Source organism: Ovis canadensis, chromosome X, assembly GCF_042477335.2.
Source record: "Ovis canadensis isolate MfBH-ARS-UI-01 breed Bighorn chromosome X, ARS-UI_OviCan_v2, whole genome shotgun sequence".
NCBI classification, from domain to species: Eukaryota; Metazoa; Chordata; class Mammalia; order Artiodactyla; family Bovidae; genus Ovis; species Ovis canadensis.
In genome coordinates, this window is record NC_091727.1 from 5306406 (window position 1) to 5326623 (window position 20218).

The 20218-nt window shown below is 46.0% G+C and overlaps 1 protein-coding gene across 1 annotated transcript in view; it reads right to left on the bottom strand.

Moving 5' to 3' along the window:
• Nucleotides 1-947: 947 nt before the first annotated feature.
• The window catches only part of PNPLA4 (patatin like phospholipase domain containing 4), a 125032-nt gene continuing 105761 nt past the window's right edge, over nucleotides 948-20218 (bottom strand). Inside the window, exons 7-8 of the mRNA XM_070289702.1 lie at nucleotides 11892-11943; nucleotides 948-1418 (exon numbers count right to left, since the gene is read on the bottom strand). Of these exons, the coding sequence (XP_070145803.1) occupies nucleotides 11893-11943 (51 nt within the window). The 3' untranslated portion in view covers nucleotides 948-1418; nucleotide 11892. The remainder of the gene's footprint in view (nucleotides 1419-11891; nucleotides 11944-20218) is intronic.

Below are 20218 nucleotides of genomic sequence, written 5' to 3' on the forward strand. Positions count from 1 at the left end.
ATTTTCCATTTTCTTCACGTAGACAAATACTTTTATTCAGTTAAGAGAAACGAATATTTTGAAAGCAGTTGTGAATAATAGTATTGTGTGTTTTGAGACAGAATTTCAAAACCTGTGGTATAAAATAACCACTGACTCTCAGACCACTTTTCCTCTATCTCCAAAAACAGAAATCCTTAGAGGTAACCTTCTATGATTAGGAGCTAGAATGATCAATTCTATTACTGTGTTATATTCGAATACATCCTCCCAGTTTGCCAACACAAGATACTTGACCTGAGTTGCACACAACGTGTTGTGTGGTTAACTCGCTGTCCAGTTAATGTGTAAGTTTGCTGATTATCTTTAGTTTGGCACTTCACATTCAGTGTTTAATCAGACTCTAACTACATCAACTGTCCACCTTTAGCTAAATTCATTCTCTTCCTCTGTTTCCCAACTACCTTTTCTTTTTTCCTTACTCTTCCATCTGCATTGTTTTCTGTGCATCTTTAAATTGGGGTACATTATTTACACAGATTAAGAAATAAGTCTTACAAAAGTAAAGATACGTTTTTCACAGGCTTCATGTTTAAAGAACTAGCCATTTTAGCTTCATTTTCTGGAATTTGTGCCTTTCTTTTCCAATATGGATTGAGACGTGGATAGAAACTAAGTCCACTCAGAACATATAAGCCCAGTGTTGGTCTAAACCTCTTCACAGATGGTTGGTATCCTAACCCCAAACCCTTTGTCTTAGTTCACTTGGGCTGTTATGAAAGAATACTGTAGACTACGTGGCTGATAAACAACAAACATTTATTTTTCAGGTATCTGGAGGCTGGGAGGTCCAAAATTAGATTGTCAGCAGACCGGGAGTCTGATGAGAACCTGCTTCCAAGTTCATAATCTTCTCACTGTGTGAGAAGATTATTCTGTTTATTAAGGGCACTCCTTAAACAAGGCACTCAATAACAAGGTCTGTTTATTAAGGGCACTCATCCCATTCATAAGGGCCCCACCCTCATGAACTCACCACCTCCCAAAGGCCCCATATCCTAATCCCTGTACATAGCAGGTTAGGATTCCAACATTTGGGTTTGACTGGCGGCAGGAATGCAGACATTGTCTATGGAACACATTTTAATAACAGAAAACATTATTATCAAGGAAGCAGAATGCCATGACCACACTCACCTCTCCATAATGTTGTCATTTCTTGTTGCTGTTTGGTCACTGAGTCATGTTCAAGTCTCTGCGATCCCATGGAATGCAGCACGCCACTCTCCTCTGTCCATGGGATTTCCCAGGCAAGAAAACTGGAGTGGGTTGCCATTTCATTATCCAACAGACATTCCAACCCAGGGATTGAGTCCTCATCTCCTGCATTGGCAGATGGATTCTTTACCACTGAAACACCTGGGAAGCCCTGTTCATTGCTTAGATGAATACAAACCGTGATATTTTATATTAGTTTTGGAATATAATAGCTATTCCTAAAAATAGATGTGCATTCTAGTGCAGCATAGTTTTTGTATGATAAAAAAGTCCCATTTTTATATAACCAAACCTGAAGCCTGATAACACTGTATTTTATATTTGTCTCTCCGCTTTGGTGGGAGGGAAGTGCAAAGAAACAACAGCTTAGGAGCTGGGCAGGTGTGGTTAAGAAGCGAGCTCTGACTGTGAGCCTTTAAGTCAACCCATTTGTTTCCCTAAGCTGCCTTTCCATCCTCTGTGGGACAGGGAGAAAAAGACTTCAGTTCAGTTCAGTCGCTCAGTCCTGTCTGACTCTTTGTGACCCTGTGGACTGCAGCACGCCGGGTATCCCTGTCCATCACCAGCTCCTGGAGTTCATCCAAACCCATGTCCATTGAGTTGGTGATGCCATCCAACCATCTCATCCTCTGTCGTCCCCTTCTCCTCCCGCCTTCAGTCTTTCCCAGCACCAAGGTCTTTTCAAATGAGTCAGCTCTTTGCATCAGGTGGCCAAAGGATTGGAGTTTCAGTTTCAGCCTCAGTCCTTCCAGTGAGTATTCAGGACTGATTTCCTTTAGGATGGACTGGTTGGATCTCCTTGCAGTCCAAGGGACTCTCAAGAGTCTTCTCCAACATCACAGTTCAAAAGCATCAACTCTTTGGCACTCAACTTTCTTCACAGTCCAACTCTCACATCCATACATGACCACAGGAAAAACCATAGCCTTGACTAGACAGACCTTTGTTGGCAAAGTAATGTCTCTGCTTTTGAATATGCTATCTAGGTTGGTCGTAACTTTCCTTCCAAGGAGTAAGCGTCTTTTAATTTCTTGGCTGCAGTCACCATCTGCAGTGATTTTGGAGCCCCCCAAAAATAAAGGCTGCCACTGTTTCCACTATTTACCCATCTCTTTGCTGTGAAGTGATGGGACCAGATGTCATGATCTTCGTTTTCTGAATGTTGAGCTTTAAGCCAACTTTTTCACTGTCCTCTTTCACTCTCATCTTAGTTCTTCTTCATTTTCTGTCATACTGTAATGCGAACTACCTTTCAAAGTAGCAGTAGTGATTGACAACCTTCCTGGGCCACGGGATGGGGGCGGGGGGGATTCCGCCGAAGCCCCGCCCCCTCTGGCCGTCACCAAGCAACTGCTGAGCTCCTATTCCTGGATGTGGAGCCAGGGTCAGGAAGGGCTGTGTGGCTGAAGTTCAGACTGGGCAGGTGGGTGGGCGATGAGAGATGATGCTCAAAGATGCTGAAAGCCCGGCAGGGTCTAGTTTCTGGAGAGCCCACGGGTCATATTCAGTTAAAGCCAGTCTTCCCCCTAGAGCAGCAGTCCCCAGCCTTTTTGACTCCAGGGGCCACTTTCATGGAAGGCCGTTTTCCCACGGACCAGGAGTAGGGTGGGATGGTTTCCGGATGACTGGAGCACACCGCATTTGTTGCTCACTTTATGTTATTATTATGACATCAGCCCCACCGCAGACCAGCAGACACTAGATCCTTTAAGTTGGGAATCCCTGCCCCGAAGTGCGAGACCTTTGAACAAGGTCATCTCTTGGTCTAGATGTCTTTGCTCACATCTTTATTCACTCCTTCCTATTTTTCTGCCTTGTCACACGTCTCATGCCTGTTTCCTATCTTAATGAATCATCATCTTCCCCAAGAGGGGACCCCCTTTCATTTTTCTGTGACGCACTTCCATCTCACCCTTCTCAAATTCCTGGTTCATCACAGACAGACATGGCGTTCTCCACACTTGGCTTGTGCCTGTAAGCTGACATTGGGGCCTCTGAGCAAATCCACATGGATTTCCACTCAGACGCTCATTACGCAATATCTTTATAAGAATCTCTTTGTCCCATGCTCTTGGCAACCCAGACAGGAACAGCTTCACCCCTTCTGACCAGCCTCTTGCCCATGCCTCCATCACTCTCACTGGATAATCACTGCTCCCCTCTTCCAAGACCCCCCATCCTATCAGCCTTGGACTTCCCTCTAACAAACTCGCTCCCCTACTTGAAGACTCAAGTGTCATTGCTCATAGGAAGAAGCCGCGACAAATGTTGACCAGATGATACATGAATGTGAAGAATCTTAAGGGACCCAGGGCTCTCCTTCCCACGCCTCGATGGGCTGTGCGTACAACTTAGTTTTTTGTTGTTCTCAGCTACTATTTACAACTTCGTCTGTTATTGTTTCTGCCACTGCTTCTTAGAATTTGCTTCCTCTTTCTTCCATTTCCTTTTTTCATGACTTTTCTAGTTCTCCCTAGAGACGTATTTAATCATAGATATTGTAGCACTTAATTAATTTCTATTGACTGTGGTCTCAGAACACCCGGCACATCAACGCAGGGTCTACTGGTTTCCATCGATGGCTTCCTTGGCAAATATTGAGTTATTTACCTGCAGATCAGGAAATATACACAGCCTCATTAATCTCCACTCTGCCTGACCCAGGGCTCTTCTCTTCCCAGAGCTCACCATGAGACTTTTTGAGCCTCCGGTCTCATATATTATTTACAGGGTACCATTGATTTATACAACTTTTCCTAGGTCAGAAGTCTGGTGATTCACTGGCCCCGTATTCAGTCTGACTGCAGGAAGAGGTACCGTTTGCGAGAAGACTGTTTCCCCGTGCCTGAAGCTGCAGTACTGGGTTTCATATGGTTGGGCCAAACACAAATGCTATGTAGGTATAATAACCTAAAGCAAGTGTGGACAGTTTGGCGAATCCATTCTCTAGGTATAGGGGAAGAACTGAAAAGAAACTATAACTAACTATTAAAGAGTGAAATGGCTTAGAAGGCTTAGAAAAAGAATGAGAAATGGAAACTCTCCTGGTGGTCCGGTGGCTAAGACTCTGCAGTCCCAATGCAGGGGGCCTGGGGTTCGATCCCTGGTCAGGGAACTAAATCCCATACCCTTCAATTAACTATCCTCATGCCACAATTCATGAATCAAGAAAGAGATAGATCTAGATACACAGAGATAGAAACAAATGATTTCATCACTGGTGCCGACATGAAGACATTTGAAGGCGTTATAGATATTTCTAGCGCTTTTGACAGTGGAGTTAAGGAAACAGGATAAATCCTCAAGTATGTCCCATTTTTTGTATTAGAAAATGCCTATTCCTTAATGGGACATCCATTTGTTGCTGCTGTTCAGTTGCTAAGTCGTATCTGACTCTTTGTGGCCCCATGGACTGCAGCACGCCAGGCTTCCCTATCCTTCACTGGCTCCCGGAGCTTGCTCAAACTCACGTCCATTGAGTTGGTCATGCCATCCAACCATCACATCCTCTGTTGCCCTCTTCTCCTCCTGACTTCAGTCTTTCCCAGCATCAAGGTCTTGTCCAGTGAGTTGGCTCTTCTCATCAGAGACCCAAAATATTTGAACTTCTGCTTCAGCTCAGTCCCTCCAATGAATATTCAGGATTTGATTTCCTTTAGGATTGACTGGTTTGATATCCTTGCAGTCCAAGGGACACTCAAGAATCTTCTCCAACATCATAGTTTGAAAGTATCAATTCTTTGGTCTTAAAATACAGTAGCTCATCTATCTTCCTGAAGTTATATGAATATTAGAATCTTGGATCATTTTGTATTTTTTTATGTCTGTATGCTTAAAAATAAAATTTAAATAGTGCAGTTTAAAAATATGTCAAAATCTTAACACATGTGGGTTAAAAAAGGGTTAGTGGCAGTCTGGGAATCCCTTTTCTTCTTTTTACTGGTTCAAAGTCAGAAAGAAAGGTGATCAGGGTAGTTCTCCCTGTGACCTTCTCAAGGTCAGACCTCTTGGCAAACACTAGCTCCTCGTGGGAGGGTCCCTATCCATTGACTTTTAGCAGAATGTAACTGCTAAAAGTCACTGTAAACTGTAATGTAACCGTTTATGGGTTTGGGGACATGGCTCCCCAGAAGATGTTACTTAAGAGATGTAAATTTTGTTGTTATTATTTAGTAGCTAAGTCGTGTAGGACTCTTTATGACCCCATGGACTGTAGCCCCCCAGGCTCCTCTGTCCATGGTATTTTGCAGTTAAGAATCCTGGAGCTGGTTGCCAGTTCCTTCTCCAGGGATCCTCCCAACCCAAAGATCCAACCCGCATCTCCTGCATTGGCAGGCAGATTATTTATCACTCAGCCACCAGGGAAGCCAGAGGTGTAAGTATCTCAGTGTAAGTGGAGATGGCTGATGAACATAGCTGCTCCCTTCTGTATCGAGATTGTTTCCACAGACATGGCTTAGAGCCCTCATGTGTCTGGGTCAGAGTGTCAAATGAAACAAGAAAGGACTCTAGAGGACTTAACGATCTGAGACCTGCTTTGCCTGTGTGAAATTATTAGTGACATTTGATAGTAGGTAAGATTTCAGAATGAATTCTCATTTGATAATTCAATGCATCTTATCTTTATGCTGATATTATTTTAGCTGATATTATTTTAGTTTTGTTCATAAATACAAACATGTCCAATTTAAATACTTGATATAATGTTCACTTGCATGCTAAATTGCTTTAGTTGTGTCTGACTCTTTGCGACCCCATGGACTGTAGCCTGCCAGGCTCCTCCATCCATGGGATTGTCCAGGCAAGAATGCTGTGGGTTGCCATTTCATCCTCCAGGGGATCTTCCTGACTCAGGGATCAAACCTGAGTCTCTTACGCCTTCTGTACTGGCAGGTGAGTTTTTACCACTAGCGCCACAGGGGTCATTCTGAACTGTCCAATTCATTTGGAGAGTGACACAGTAAAATGTCAGCTGGTAGCTCTTGTTGGTGCTGCAAAAGACTCTTGAGAGTCCCTTGGAGAGCAAGGAGATCCAAGCAGTCCATCCTCAAGATCAGGCCTGTTCATTGGAAGGACTGATGCTGAAGCTGAAACTCCAGTACTTTGGCCACCTGATGCGAAGAGCTAACTCAATGGAAAAGACCCTGATGCTGGGAAAGATTGAAGGCAGGAGGAGAAGGGGATGACAGAGAATGAGATGGTTGGATGGCAGCACTGACTCAATGGACATGAGTTTGAGCAAACTCTTGGAGATAGTGAAGGACAGGGACGCCTGGTGTGCTGCAGTCCATGAGGCTGCAAAGAATGAGACACAACTGAGCAACTGAACAACAGCAACCAGTGGACTTTACAATAAGATAACTCAGTAGAGACCATGAACTTTCCCTGGGGTACTGGCATGCACAGAATCTCAAGCTCTTCCCCTGTGGGCTGGTCAGTTTCTTGAGAAAAGAATACTGGCTGTCAGCAGTAGGGGCAATGGAAGCTGGGAGGAAAGAATTGGACAACTCGGCATGTTGAATGAACGACTCAGTCCAATTCACAATTTCAAGGTCAAGAAATGCCATGTTGACAATAAGAATAACCAATAATCATATAGGAACTTTGCAACAGAAACGCTTGAGATTACAAGTCAATACAGCAACACCTTCCAAAACTACATGAGGGGACTGCCCTGGTGGCCTGGTGGCTAAGACTCCTCCTTCCCAATGCAGGGGTCCCGAGTTCCATCCTTGGTCAAGGAGCTAGATCCCACATGCTGTAACTAACAGGTCACACGGCATGACTAAGACCCAGCACAGGTTAAGAGATAATTTTAAATAATTAAAAAAGAAAAAAAAAGAAAACCTATGGGCAAATTAGGCCTCACATATAGTGCAATACTGAGCATAATTATTAGTCAGTTATGAATGTGAAATGCTAATATTTGTAGATACTGAAAACCTCAAACATGTACCTCTTTTCTGAAGAAAGTCCTGAAGATTTGTGCCCAACCAAAAGAGAAACAATGGAGGGTAAAGATAGAGGAATGCCAAGATGACAGAGAAGTGAAAGGGATTCTAAGAGTTCCTGTGAAGAAAAATATTGGAGTGGAAGGTATATAGCATGTCTAGGGGGGGCCCAGCCCAGTGGTTCAGGATGACACGGGGATTCACACGTTGCTGAGAACACAGGTTGGATTCTATGCAAGAGGCTGTTGTCCAGCCAATAACAGCCTTCATCATAAGGGCTTTCCCGGGGGGCTCAGTGGTATAAAGAATCCGCCTGCCATGCAGGAGATGTGGGTTTGATTCCTGGGTCAGGAAGATGAAGCCCATTCCAGTATTCTTGCCTGAGAAATCCCACGGACAGAGGAGCCTGGCGGGCTACAGTCCGTGGGGTTGCAAAAGACTCAGACATGACTTTGCATCTAAACAGCAGCAGCCTTCATTATCTTTGTATTCCCAAGCTCAGCGGAGCACAGTATCAGGCTCTTAGCAGAAGCCCAGTTAGTGAATACAGAGTAAGTCAGTATCCGGTAAGTAGGTTAGTGGCCAAATGACCAGGCTCCACATAATGATTGTAAGGAGAGAGGGGTCGTGATTCTTCTTGTACCTGTAATTCTATCCAGGCAGTGTCCAGAAAGAAAACATTAAGAAAGGAAAAAAAAATGCTACAAAGACACAAACAAACCATTCATCAAAGACTGTTTTTACAAACACAGAAATAAATTAGCTCCTTAATCGATTCCCAAAAGATGCAATTTGCTGCTAAAACATAATGCCTTTGTAATGAGATGGTGGTCACAGTCGAAGTAATTGTGTCCATCCACAGAATAAAATTGTTTCTGTAATGAAATCAAACAAAACGCCGCAAGAGGCGCGTGCTCCCCGAGACTGAACTTCCTGGAATACCTTTCCTGAGACATCACTCGTGCTTTGCCGCTGCTCTGCCTCCGCCGTATAATTATTCATTCCAGAGATGGAATATCATTGATAGAAATAGTTTCTGAATGTTACGGGGAAATTACGTGCAAAGTTCTTCCAGTTGGTATGAGTTATTGTGACATGTGTCTGATATTTTTTTAATGGGTGGAAGGGAGCGTTGAGTGGAGATGAAAGTGCACTTGTTTACATGGAGTTCCATGCTTGTCTTAGCAGTGGGAGCTGAACTGTTAAACGCTCTGTCTGTCCTCTCTTTCATTCACGTCTTAAACGCACTGGCCAGGGAAACTGAGTCTCCACTTATTTTTATATATTCACATGCTTGTGTTTAGTTGCTCAGCTGTGTCCGACTCTGCTGCCCGGGGCCAGCGTGAGGAATCCGCCTGTGACAAGGTCATGCCTGACAAAACGCGAGGACGTGATCAGGCTTCAGGGGTTCCCCCTGGAATTTCCCGAGCATCCACCCCCCAAGACCAGAGTCCGCCTGCTTTACTGTGTTATGCTTTTCACCTACTCTTCTGTCATTCACAGGGGGCTGTCCCCCCACCACCTTTTTCTGGAAAAATTAGAGCTTTTAGATAATAACTCTCCTGGGCATAATAGGAGTGTTTCAATCTAAAAACCCCTCTGATGGCTTTCTAGCCTGCCTGCAGGACTCGTATAGCTGCGCGTGTGATTGTTTGAGGCCTCCCTACGCGAGAGGCACAGGAAGCTTAAAACATCCTAGGAATGTAGGGGCTTCTGAGGAGTCAAGATCATTAGAATAGGACTGATTAAGCATTTCATTGTTGAGCCAATACTTGCTGCCAAATTTTCATATCTTTTATTTGTTGATATAGTTGGTATATAGAAAAAACAAGTAGCAACGTTAGATCTTTGAGTTAAGTACCTTCTTTGTTAACACACTGCCCCTTTGTTCTATAGGGATGTAACTTTAGTGCTTTAAGGAGATGCAGATTAAAGAAAAACACTTCAGGGGAAATGAGATTAACATTCATTAAGGAAGAGAGCCGAAAAGTGTTAGCAAGCCTCTTGGCCAAAAGATAATGTAAATCACCTGAGACCTTTTGTATACAAAAAGATATACAGAAAGGGTCAAGACTGCTGCCCCTGCATGGCTCTGTATCTTCCATTAGGTAAAATTTAGGGTATATAGTAGTTTTGATGTTAGCAACACTAGACTTTTGAGCTAATTAGTTTTCTTTTGTTATATATCACTGCACTCCTCTTGTGTCCTTGCTACGTAAGAATGTAACTTTATTTAGTGCTTTCTGAGAGTGGCACCAGACTTTGGGAAGATCAACACAAATAGGTGTTCTGGTTGACAAACCCGTATCAGAAAAGGGCTGTAAAATGTTAATTGGCCCTCTGGCCAGAAGATGATGTAAATCACCTAAGACTTGTGTATACAACTAGGTATGCAGAAAGAAAGCCTGGTTTTGATAAGAGTCAGGGCTGCTGATGCCGCATGATTTTATATTATCCATTGATATCTATGCACAAAAAAAGGTATAAAAGGCCTTTCTGGACAATCGGGGCCGGGCCAGTCATTGGAAGGACTAGTTTCCCCCGTGTCTCCTCTTTACTCTAATTTCAGGCTGAATTTCCATCTGGGGCATGGAGGCTCGCCATGTCTACTTACTTGTCCTGGCTTCTAAGATCCGTGAGAGAGAGAGCCCAAGGCGGGGCACTCTCCACTATTCAAACGGACGCCGGTGGCCTAACGTAGATGGTGCAAGCTCCTTGTCTGGAAATTTATTGGCTTTCCACGTAAACCAAGTTAATCAGCCTCTTTTCTCCACTTAATTTTCCTACTACACTATTTCTTCCTAATCTAATCTTATATTAATAAATAAATGTTTTTTCCCTCACCAATGCTGTCCCCACTTTGAATTCCCTGGATCCACCGGGGCTGGACCCTGGCACTCTGCGACCCCAGGGACTGTAGCCCGCCAGGCTCCTCTGTCCATGGGATTCGCCAGGCAAGAATCCTGCAGTGGGTTGCCATGCCCGCCTCTGGGGGATCTTCCCAACCCAGGGATCCAACTCGCGTCTCCTGCATCAGCAGGTGGGGCCGTTACCCCTGAGCCACCAGGGAAGCCCTGTACAAAGGGGACGGATATCTAACTGACCTTAGGGGATAGATAACTGACAGCACTTCTATGCAGAGTACATCAAGGCTGTATACTGTCACCCTGATTATTTAACTTCTATGCAGAGTACATCATGAGAAACGCTGGGCTGGAAGAAACACAGGCTGGAATCAAGATTGCCGGGAGAAATATCAATAACCTCAGATATGCAGATGACACCACCCTTATGGCAGAAAGTGAAGAGGAGCTAAAAAGCCTCTTGATGAAAGTGAAAGAGGAGAGTGAAAAAGTTGGCTTAAAGCTCAACATTCAGAAAATGAAGATCATGGCATCCGGTCCCATCACTTCATGGGAAATAGATGGGGAAAGAGTGGAAACAGTGTCAGACTTTATTTTGGGGGGCTCCAACATCACTGCAGATGGTGACTGCAGCCATGAAATTAAAAGACGCTTGCTCTTTGGAAGAAAAGTTATGACCAACCTAGATAGTACATTCAAAAGCAGAGACATTACTTTGCCGACTAAGGTCCGTCTAGTAAGGCTATGGTTTTTCCTGTGGTCATGTATGGATGTGAGAGTTGGACTGTGAAGAAGGCTGAGCGCCAAAGAATTGATGCTTTTGAACTGTGGTGTTGGGGAAGACTCTTGAGAGTCCCTTGGACTGCAAGGAGATCCAACCAGTCCGTTCTGAAGGAGATCAACCCTGGGATTTCTTTGGAAGGAATGATGCTAAAGCTGAAGCTCCAGTACTTTGGCCACCTCATGCGAAGAGCTGACTCATTGGAAAAGACTCTGATGCTGGGAGGGACTGGGGCAGGAGAAGGGGACGACAGAGGATGAGATGGCTGGATGGCATCATGGACTCGATGGACGCGAGTCTGAGTGAACTCTGGGAGTTGGTGATGGACAGGGAGGCCTGGTGTGCTGCGATTCATGGGGTCACAAAGAGTCGGACACGACTGAGCGACTGAATTGAACTGAACTGAACTACCCGACCTCAGGGGAACTAATGCACAGGTAACTAACTGCACGTACCACTGGGCATCCAGGAAAAGGCAGTGAACCATTAGTTTGAGAACCTTCACTCCAACAGATTTCATCTTTTAAAAAAATTTTTTTTTACTGGAGTATATAGCTACTTTACAATGCTGTGCTAGTTTCTGCCATCCAGCAAAGTGAGTCAGCTACACGTGTACATATCATTCCTCCCTTTTTCGGATTTCCTTCCCGGTTAGGTCACCTCAGAGCCCTGAGTAAAGTTCTCTGTGCTATACAGCTGGTTCTGATGAGTTATCCGTTTCATCCATAGCATCAATATTGTATATGTGTCTGTGCCAGCCTCCTAGTTCATCCCACTCTTCTTCCCTTTCTCCCTTGGTGCCCATACCTTTGATCTCTTCTCTGTGTCTCTATGCTCGGCATGGAAGATCATCTGTACTTTTTTTTGCCATGCGTGTGTGTGTGTGTTAAGGTTTCATTGACTGCAGACTGAGTTTTGTATTGCCAACAGCAGCACGGATGTCAGTGGGGACCTAGAAAAGACCCTTGTCACCGCAGAGATGTGAAGAAATCCTGCTTTAAGGGGAAAATGGAAGAGCTGAAAGATGAGAAAACGAACCTTATTTTTCCTGAGGTGTTTTAATGCCAGGAGGGAGTTTTGGGTGCAGTCCCTGAAAGAGAAGACAGAAATAGACATTCATGTTTTCCCTCCTTGGTGGTGGGTTATGCTGGGAGACACATAGCCTAGTTCCATTTAATTTTCTTTTAAACTTTTTCATTTTGTAATGAGGTACAGCCAATTAACAATGTTGTGATGATTTCAGGTGAACAGCACAGGGACTCAGCCATACATACACACTTATCCATTCTCCCCCCAAACTCCCCTCCCATCCACGCTGGCTCATAGCATTAAGCAGAGTTCCCTGAGCTGTCCAGCAGGTCCTTGTTGGTTCTCCATGTTACATACAACAGTGTGTCCCTGTCCATCCCAAACTCCCTAACTATCCCTTCCCCCATCCTTCCCCCTGGTGACCATAAGGTTATTACAGAGTATTGAGCAGAGCTCCCTGAGCTGTCCAGCAGGTCCTTGCTGGTTCTCCATGTTACATACAGCAGTGTGTCCATGTCCATCCCAGACTCCATAACTGTCCCTTCCCCCATCCTTCCCCGCTGGGGACCATAAGGTTATTACAGAGTATTGAGCAAAATTTCCTTCCCAATACTATCCCTTCCTCCCATCCTTACCCCTCACTACCATAATATCATTCTCTCAAGTCTGGGAGTGTCTGTTTTGTAAGTAAGTTCATATCATCATTTCTTTTTAGATTCCAAATGCAAAGCTTGTCATATGATATTTCTCTTTCTGTGTCTGACTTTCTTCACTCAGTAGGACAGTCCTATGTTGCTGCAGATGGCATTATTTCGTTCTTTGTAACAAGACACAGCCTCCTCCTGCCTAGAAGGGTTTAGTTCGCCATGGCTATGGATAATGGTTGAGAGAGGGGGATAGTTGTGGCGGGGGGCACAGAAGTCCACTCTAACCCTAACCCCTCTGGGGACTTCTTTGGGTGGTGTGTGGCTACAAGAAGGAAGGGTGGATGTGTAGGCTTGAAGACTGGTATTTCTAAGTGGGGAGATTGCAAGGTGAAGCTTGTGGAATCTCTGTACTGAGCATGGATTTTCCACTGAGGTATGACTGTCATGAACTGAGACCCAGGCTGGGGAGAAGGAATGTCGCCACAGGCCCCCACAGGAGGCAGGAGAAGGTAGGACCTCCAAGTCCCCTGCCATTCGGAAATGTGGTCTGCAGACCAGCAGCATCAGTAGGAACTGGGAGTTATTTACCTATCACCACCAGACTGATCTTGTCTGACTCTTTGCGATCCCAGGGACTGTAGCCCGCCAGGCTCCTCCGTCCATGGACTTTTCCAGGCAAGCATCCTGGAGTGGGTTGCCATATCCTTCTCCAGGAGATCTCCCCCACCCAGGGATCAAACCCAGGTCTGCAGCATAGCAGGCAGATGCTTTACCCTCTGAGCCACCAGGGAAGCTAGTGGTAAAGAACCTGCCTGCCAATGAGACGCAGGTTCGACTGCTGGGTGGGGAAGATCCCCTGAAGGAGGGCATGGCAACCCACTCCAGGATCCTTGCCTGGAAAGTCGCATAGAGGGAGGAGCCTGCTGGGCTACAGTCCTTGGGGTTGGAAAGAGTCAGACACGACTGAAGCAACTTAGCATGCTAGGACACAGCCTCCCAGGCAGTCAACACAGCAGAACCTGCACCTCCTCACCATGTCTGGGTGAGTTCTAAGCCAGCTGTTCTCAGACTTGCATACCCGATTCAACAGTCTGGATGCCCAGACCACACTCCAGGTTATTCCCCATGAGAATGTTTTTGTTTTTTGTTTTGAAGTTTATAATGACACTTACCTCATAGGGTAGTCATGAGGATTGTTATGTTTTTAATTAATTTTTATTGGAGTATAGTTGGTTTACAATATTGCATTAGTTTCCGTGTACAGCAAAGTGAATCAGACATTCACTTTGCTTCCATATACATCCTCTGTTTTGGATTTCCTTTCCACTTAGGTCACCACAGAGCGTTGAGTAGAACTGCCTGTGCTGGATGAATTGAGATTGACATATATACACTATTGACAGTATGTATAAGATAGGGGCTTCCCTGGTGGCTCATCAGTGAAGAATCAACCTGCAATGCAGAAGACGTGGGTTTGATCCCTGGATCAGGAAGATGCCCTGGAGCAGGGCATGGCAACCCACTCAAGTATTCTTGCCTGAAGGATCCCAGGGACAGAGGAGCCTGGTGGGCTACAGTCTACAGAGTTTTTGATGGTGAGATCCCAGTATCAGTATGCCCTCCAGGCCCCCAGAAGACCATCACGTGAAACCAGCTGTGATGACGGAGGGTTCTGGGTATGTAGACAAGTGGCTGAGCTCGGGGAAAGCCCATGGAGGGGAATGACCCTGGTCTTCAACGGACCATTCTGTTGCACGAGTAACTGAGAACAGGGTGGGTTGGGATTCCACTTGCTCCTTGGCCTTCTCTCTCCCCTTCCCAGGGGACCAGCTCCATTTGTAGCTGTTCTGCTCTTTGTATTTCTGAAGAAGATAAAAATGGACTTTTTTTTGTTTTCCCCAGAGTTGAATATACTGCTTTGAACTCTGCTTTCTCCTCTGGATTCATCGGATTTTCCCATCAGAGATATGCAAACCTCTGATAATATAGTGGAATCCCCCCTGTCCTGTGTGTATGTGTGTGTGTCTGTGTCTATTACATGTAGTCAGGGGATTGATATTATTTACTCTTTGAACTTGAAGGAACTCAAAGCCGCATCAGTAAATCTATGTGACCCCAGGGCCTTGACCATCATCCCCTCCCCACTACCTTTTGGGTTCATTTCCCCCTTTTTTTTAAATTTGCACAGATTTCTCACTTCCTCTAAAATTCTTCAGTTAATTTTAGTCATTTATATTTTTCAAGGATATTCTCCACTTTGCTAAAATTTCACGATTTATCCCTAGGGGTGTGTGTATTGTATTGCCTTTTAAATCTTTGAATCTGATCTCTGGGTCTGCCCAGGTCACTTTCTCATGCCTAATTTTGTTGGTGCCCTTTTCTGCCTTTTTTGGGGGCCTTCTCGTCGAGTTTTACAGAGCCTTGTCTGTTTTCCTGATCGATTCAAATATGGATTTTCCAGGCTCACAATCATTCAGATTTCTCTTTTGTTTTTATGAAATTAAAAATAATTATATATAGCATCTTTCTAGTACACAAAGTACAGTGTACAGTGTAGGAACAGGGAGCGACCAGCAGTTCATTAGACAGTGGCTGTGTGACATTTGATCACTGCCTGCAAAGATGTTTCCTATTGTGTGTGTCTGTGTGTGGCCACGTGGCATATGGGATCTTAGGTCCTCAATCAGAGACAAAAGCCATGCCCCCTGCATTGGAAGGTTAGGTCTTCACCACTAGACCACCAGGGAGGCCCCTGTTTCCTCTGCTTGCATGTACAGATAGCATCCGCCCAGGTGAAGTCGCTCAGTTCAGTTCAGTTCAGTCGCTCAGTTGTGTCCAACTCTTTGCGACCCCATGAGTCGCAGCACCCCAGGCCTCCCTGTCCATCACCAACTCCCGGAGTTCACTCAGACTCACGTCTATTGAGTCAGTGATGCCATCCAGCCATCTCATCCTCTGTCGTCCCCTTCTCCTCCTGCCCCCAATCCCTCCCAGCATCAGAGTCTTTTCCAACGAGTCAACTCTTCACATGAAGTGGCCAAAGTACTGCTCAGTCGTGTCCAACTCTTTGCGACCCCATGGACTGTAGCCTACCAGGCTCCTCCGTCCATGGGATCTTCCACTCCGCCTGCATCTGTGTGAATTAGCCTCATAGTATCTGCTGCCTTAATCATCTTCTCTGTTGGCTTATTCTTGGTTCGACAGCAGAGAAAGTGATGGAATTGGAGATGAGAGTCAGGCAGCCTGGGATTCAAACTCTCAGCCTATAACTTTGGTTTGTAACACGAAACATATTTCTTACCCACTCTGAAAGGCGTCCCTACCACCCCACTCAAGTATTTTCGGTGGAAGACTTTTAAGGGTATTTCAGTTCCTGTTCTGGGGGGAATGTGGTTTGCTCCTGCTCAATGTGATGATGGTACACTTGTGATTACTATATTGTCATCAAAGTGTGTGTGTATATTCAGATCAAAGAATACTTTCAGAATTATTTCTTTTCAAAAACTGAGCTGAAAAAATGACTATAACATTCTTTATCACCTAAGGCATCATTCTTTTGATGAATCTACGCACATATACTTGTAAAAGCAGAAACTATATTTTCTGCTTCAAAGGCAGACAAGTTAATTTTTAACTATTAACAAAGATTATTGATCACTGTGTACATATTCTCTACATTTTCATTTATTTCCGTGGACTCATTCTGTCAAAGGCTGAGGAAGGCAAACAGGATCTTTGCATTTCAAAATACACTTTGTAAGTACATTTCAAATATATTCGGATGCATTGTCATTCATCTCATACATATGCATGACTGTGATACCTCCATTGACATTTTATCTTAATTGATGAGTGCTTTCAAATTTTGTCCTTGACATATTTCAGTATCAAATGTTTCAGCAAATCAAGCTTACTTCCATCTAAGAGACTTTCTTAAAACTTCTGTTTGTGCAGATGAATTGGGTAAAGACTTGGAACATTCATTCTATGAATTTTAAACAAGGTTTTAAGCAATGTAAAAAAAGAAAAACTTCCCACTTAGTACTGCCTTGATGAATCCCATAGGTTTTCAGTGCTCATGCTTTGTCATTCGCTTCCAGGTATTTTTACTCTTCCTCTCTGATTTCTTTGTGGCCCCTTAGTTATTCAGAAGCATTATTTTTATTATTATACAGGCTCCGTGTGTCTCAGTTTTTATAGTTTTTTTCTGTGTAGTAGCTATCTAATCTTAAAGCACCGTGGACACAAAATATGCTTCAAATGGGATCAGTATTTTTAAAATTTACCAAGGCTTCATTTGTGGGCAATGATGTGATCTATACGGAAGAATGTTCCATGTGCACTGAGGACCAGTGTCAGTCCTTAGTGAGGACCAGCGTCAGGCCTTACTGAGGATGAGAGTCAGGCCTTACTGAGGACCAGAATCAGGGATTTATGAGGACCAGAGTCAGGCCTTACCAAGGACCAAAGGCAGGCCTTACCGAGGACCAGAGTCAGTCCTTAGTGAGGACCAGCGTCAGGCCTTACCGAGGACGAGCGTCAGGCCTTACCGAGGACGAGCGTCAGCCCTTACCGAGGACCAGAGTAAGGCCTTACTGGGACCAGAATCAGGAATTTATGAGGACCAGCGTAAGGCCTTACTGAGGACCAGAGTCAAGCCTTACTGAGGACCAGAGTCAGTCCTTACTGAAGACCAGAGTCAGGCCTTAGTGAGGACCAGCGTCAGGCCTTACCGAGGACGAGTGTCAGCCCTTACCGAGGACCAGAGTAAGGCCTTACTGGGACCAGAATCAGGAATTTATGAGGACCAGCGTAAGGCCTTACCGAGGACCAGAGTCAGTCCTTACTGAGGACCAGAGTCAGGCCTTAGTGCGGACCAGAGTCAGGCCTTACTGAGGACCAGAGTCAGGCCTTACCGAGGACCAGAGTCAGGCCTTACCGAGGACCAGAGTCAGGCCTTATTGAGGACCAGAGTCAGTCCAAAGTGAGGATCAGCGTCAGGCCTTAGTGAGGACCAGCGTCAGGACTTACTGAGGACCAGAATCAGGGATTTCTGAGGACCAAAGCCAGACCTTACTGAGGACCACATTCGAGCTTCAGTAATGTCCAATTGAGGCTTTATTGAGTACTGGATTGGGTAAAGCCTGATTCCATTCCTCAGTAAGGCCTGACACAGGTCCTCAGTCAGCCCTGACACCGGTCCTCAGTCAGGCCTGACACCGGTCCTCATAAAGCCTCCTGAGGTCCTCAGTCAGGCCAGACATCACTCCTCAGTAAGGCCTGACCATGGTCCTCATAAAGCCTCCTGAGGTCCTCAGTGAGGCCTGACTCTGGCCTCAGTAAAGCCTGACCCTGGTCCTCATAAAGCCTCCTGAGGTCCTGAGTCAGGCATGACAGCGGTCCTCAGTCAGGCCTGACACTGGTCTTCAGTAAGGCCTGACTCTAGCCCTCAAAAAGCCTCCTGAGGTCCTCAGTCAGGTCTGACCCCGGTCCTCAGTAAGGCCTAACTATGGTCCTCAGTATTGCCTGACCTTGGTCCTCATAAAGCCTCTTGAGGTCCTCAGTCAGGCCTGACACCGGTCCTTATTAAGGCCTGACTCTGCTCCTCATAAAGTCTCCCAGGGTCCTCAGTCTGGCCTGACACCTTTCCCCAGTAATGCCTAACCGTGGCCTCATAAAGCCTCCTGAGATCCTCAGTCAGGCATGACACCAGTCCTCAGGAAGGCCTGACTCTGCTCATCAGTAAGGCCGACCCTGGTCCTCATAAAGCCTCCTGAGGCCCTCAGTCAGGCCTGACACCGGTCCTCAGTGAGGCCTGACTCTGGTCCTCAGTAAGGCCGACCCTGGTCCTCATAAAGCCTCCTGAGGCCCTCAGTCAGGCCTGACACCGGTCCTCATTAAGGCCTGACCCTGGTCCTCATAAAGCCTCCTGAGGCCCTCAGTCAGGCCTGATACCTGTCCTCATTAAGGCCTGACCCTGGTCCTCATAAAGCCTCCTGAGGTCCTCAGTCAGGCCTGACACCGGTCCTCAGTGAGGCCTGACTCTGGTCCTCAGTAAGGCCGACCCTGGTCCTCATAAAGCCTCCTGAGGCCCTCAGTCAGGCCTGACACCGGTCCTCATTAAGGCCTGACCCTGGTCCTCATAAAGCCTCCTGAGGCCCTCAGTCAGGCCTGATACCTGTCCTCATTAAGGCCTGACCCTGGTCCTCATAAAGCCTCCTGAGGTCCTCAGTCAGGCCTGACACTGGTCCTCAGTGAGGCCTGACTCTGGTCCTCAGTGAGGCCTGACTCTGGTCCTCAGTAAGGCCGACCCTGGTCCTCATAAAGCCTCCTGAGGTCCTCAGTCAGGCCTGATACCTGTCCTCAGTAAGGCCTGACTCTGCTCCTCAGTCAGACCTGACCCTGGTTCTCAGGGAAACCTGACTTTGGTCCACACTGTACCCTCTTTGTGCCCTGACTCAAGCCTGATACTCCTCCTCACTAAAACTTCTCTCCGGACCTAACTACCCGCTTACTGCAGTCCACACTCATGCCTGACTGTGGCCCTCACTAAATCCTGACTCGATTCATCACTGAAGACTGGCTCTGGTCCTCACTAACAGCTTCCATCTGGTCGTTGCGAAATCTGACTCTGGACTTCACTGTAGCCTGAGTCTGGTCCGACTAAAGGTCGACTCTCATCCGTAATAAATCCTGAATCTGGTGCTCACAAAGTCTACTCTGGTCCTCACAAAACCCTCAGCCTGGTCCTCGCTAAAGCATTGCTCTTATTCTCATGAAAGCCCAACTGTTAGTCTATACTAAAGCCTGACCCTGAGGCAATATAGCCTGTGGTACTCATTACAGCCTCAACTGGTCTTCCTAAAAGCCTCACTAAAGCCTCAGTTCAGTTCAGTCGCTCAGTCGTGTCTGACTCTTTGCAACCCCATGGACTTCAGCACGCCAGACCTCCCTGTCCATTACCAACTGCCAGAGTTTACTCAAACTCATGTTCATCAAGTCGGTGATGCCATCCAACCATCCCATCCTCTGTCGTCTCCTTCTCCTCCTGCCTTCAATCTTTCCCAGCATTAAGATCTTTTCCAGTGAGTTGGCTCTTCACATCAGGTGGCCAAAGTACTGGAGCTTCAGCTTCAGCATCAGTCCTTTGAATGAATATTCAAGACTGATTTAGGATGGACTGGTTGGATCTCCTTGCAGTCCAAAGGACTCTCAAGAGTCTTCTCCAACACCACAGTTCAAAAGCATCCATTCTTTGACACTCAGCTTTCTTTATAGTCCAGCTCTCACATCCATGAAAGCCTCATTCCTGCCCTAATGAAATTGTCTGCAGCGCCTCCTAACGTCTGACATTCAGTTCAGGTCAGTTCAGTCCCTCAGTCGTGTCCAACTCTTTGCGACCCCATGAATCGCAGCACACCAGGCCTCCCTGTCCATCACCAACTTCTGGAGTTCACTCAAACTCACATCCATCGAGTCAGTGATGCCATCCAGCCATCTCATCCTCTGTCGTCCCCTTCTCCTCCTGCCCCCAATCACTCCCAGCATCAGAGTCTTTTCCAATGAGTCAACTCTTCGCATGAGGTGGCCAAAGTACTGGAGTTTCAACTTTAGCATCATTCCTTCCAAAGAACACCCAGGGCTGATCTCGTTTAGAATGGACTGGTTGGATCTCCTTGCAGTCCAAGG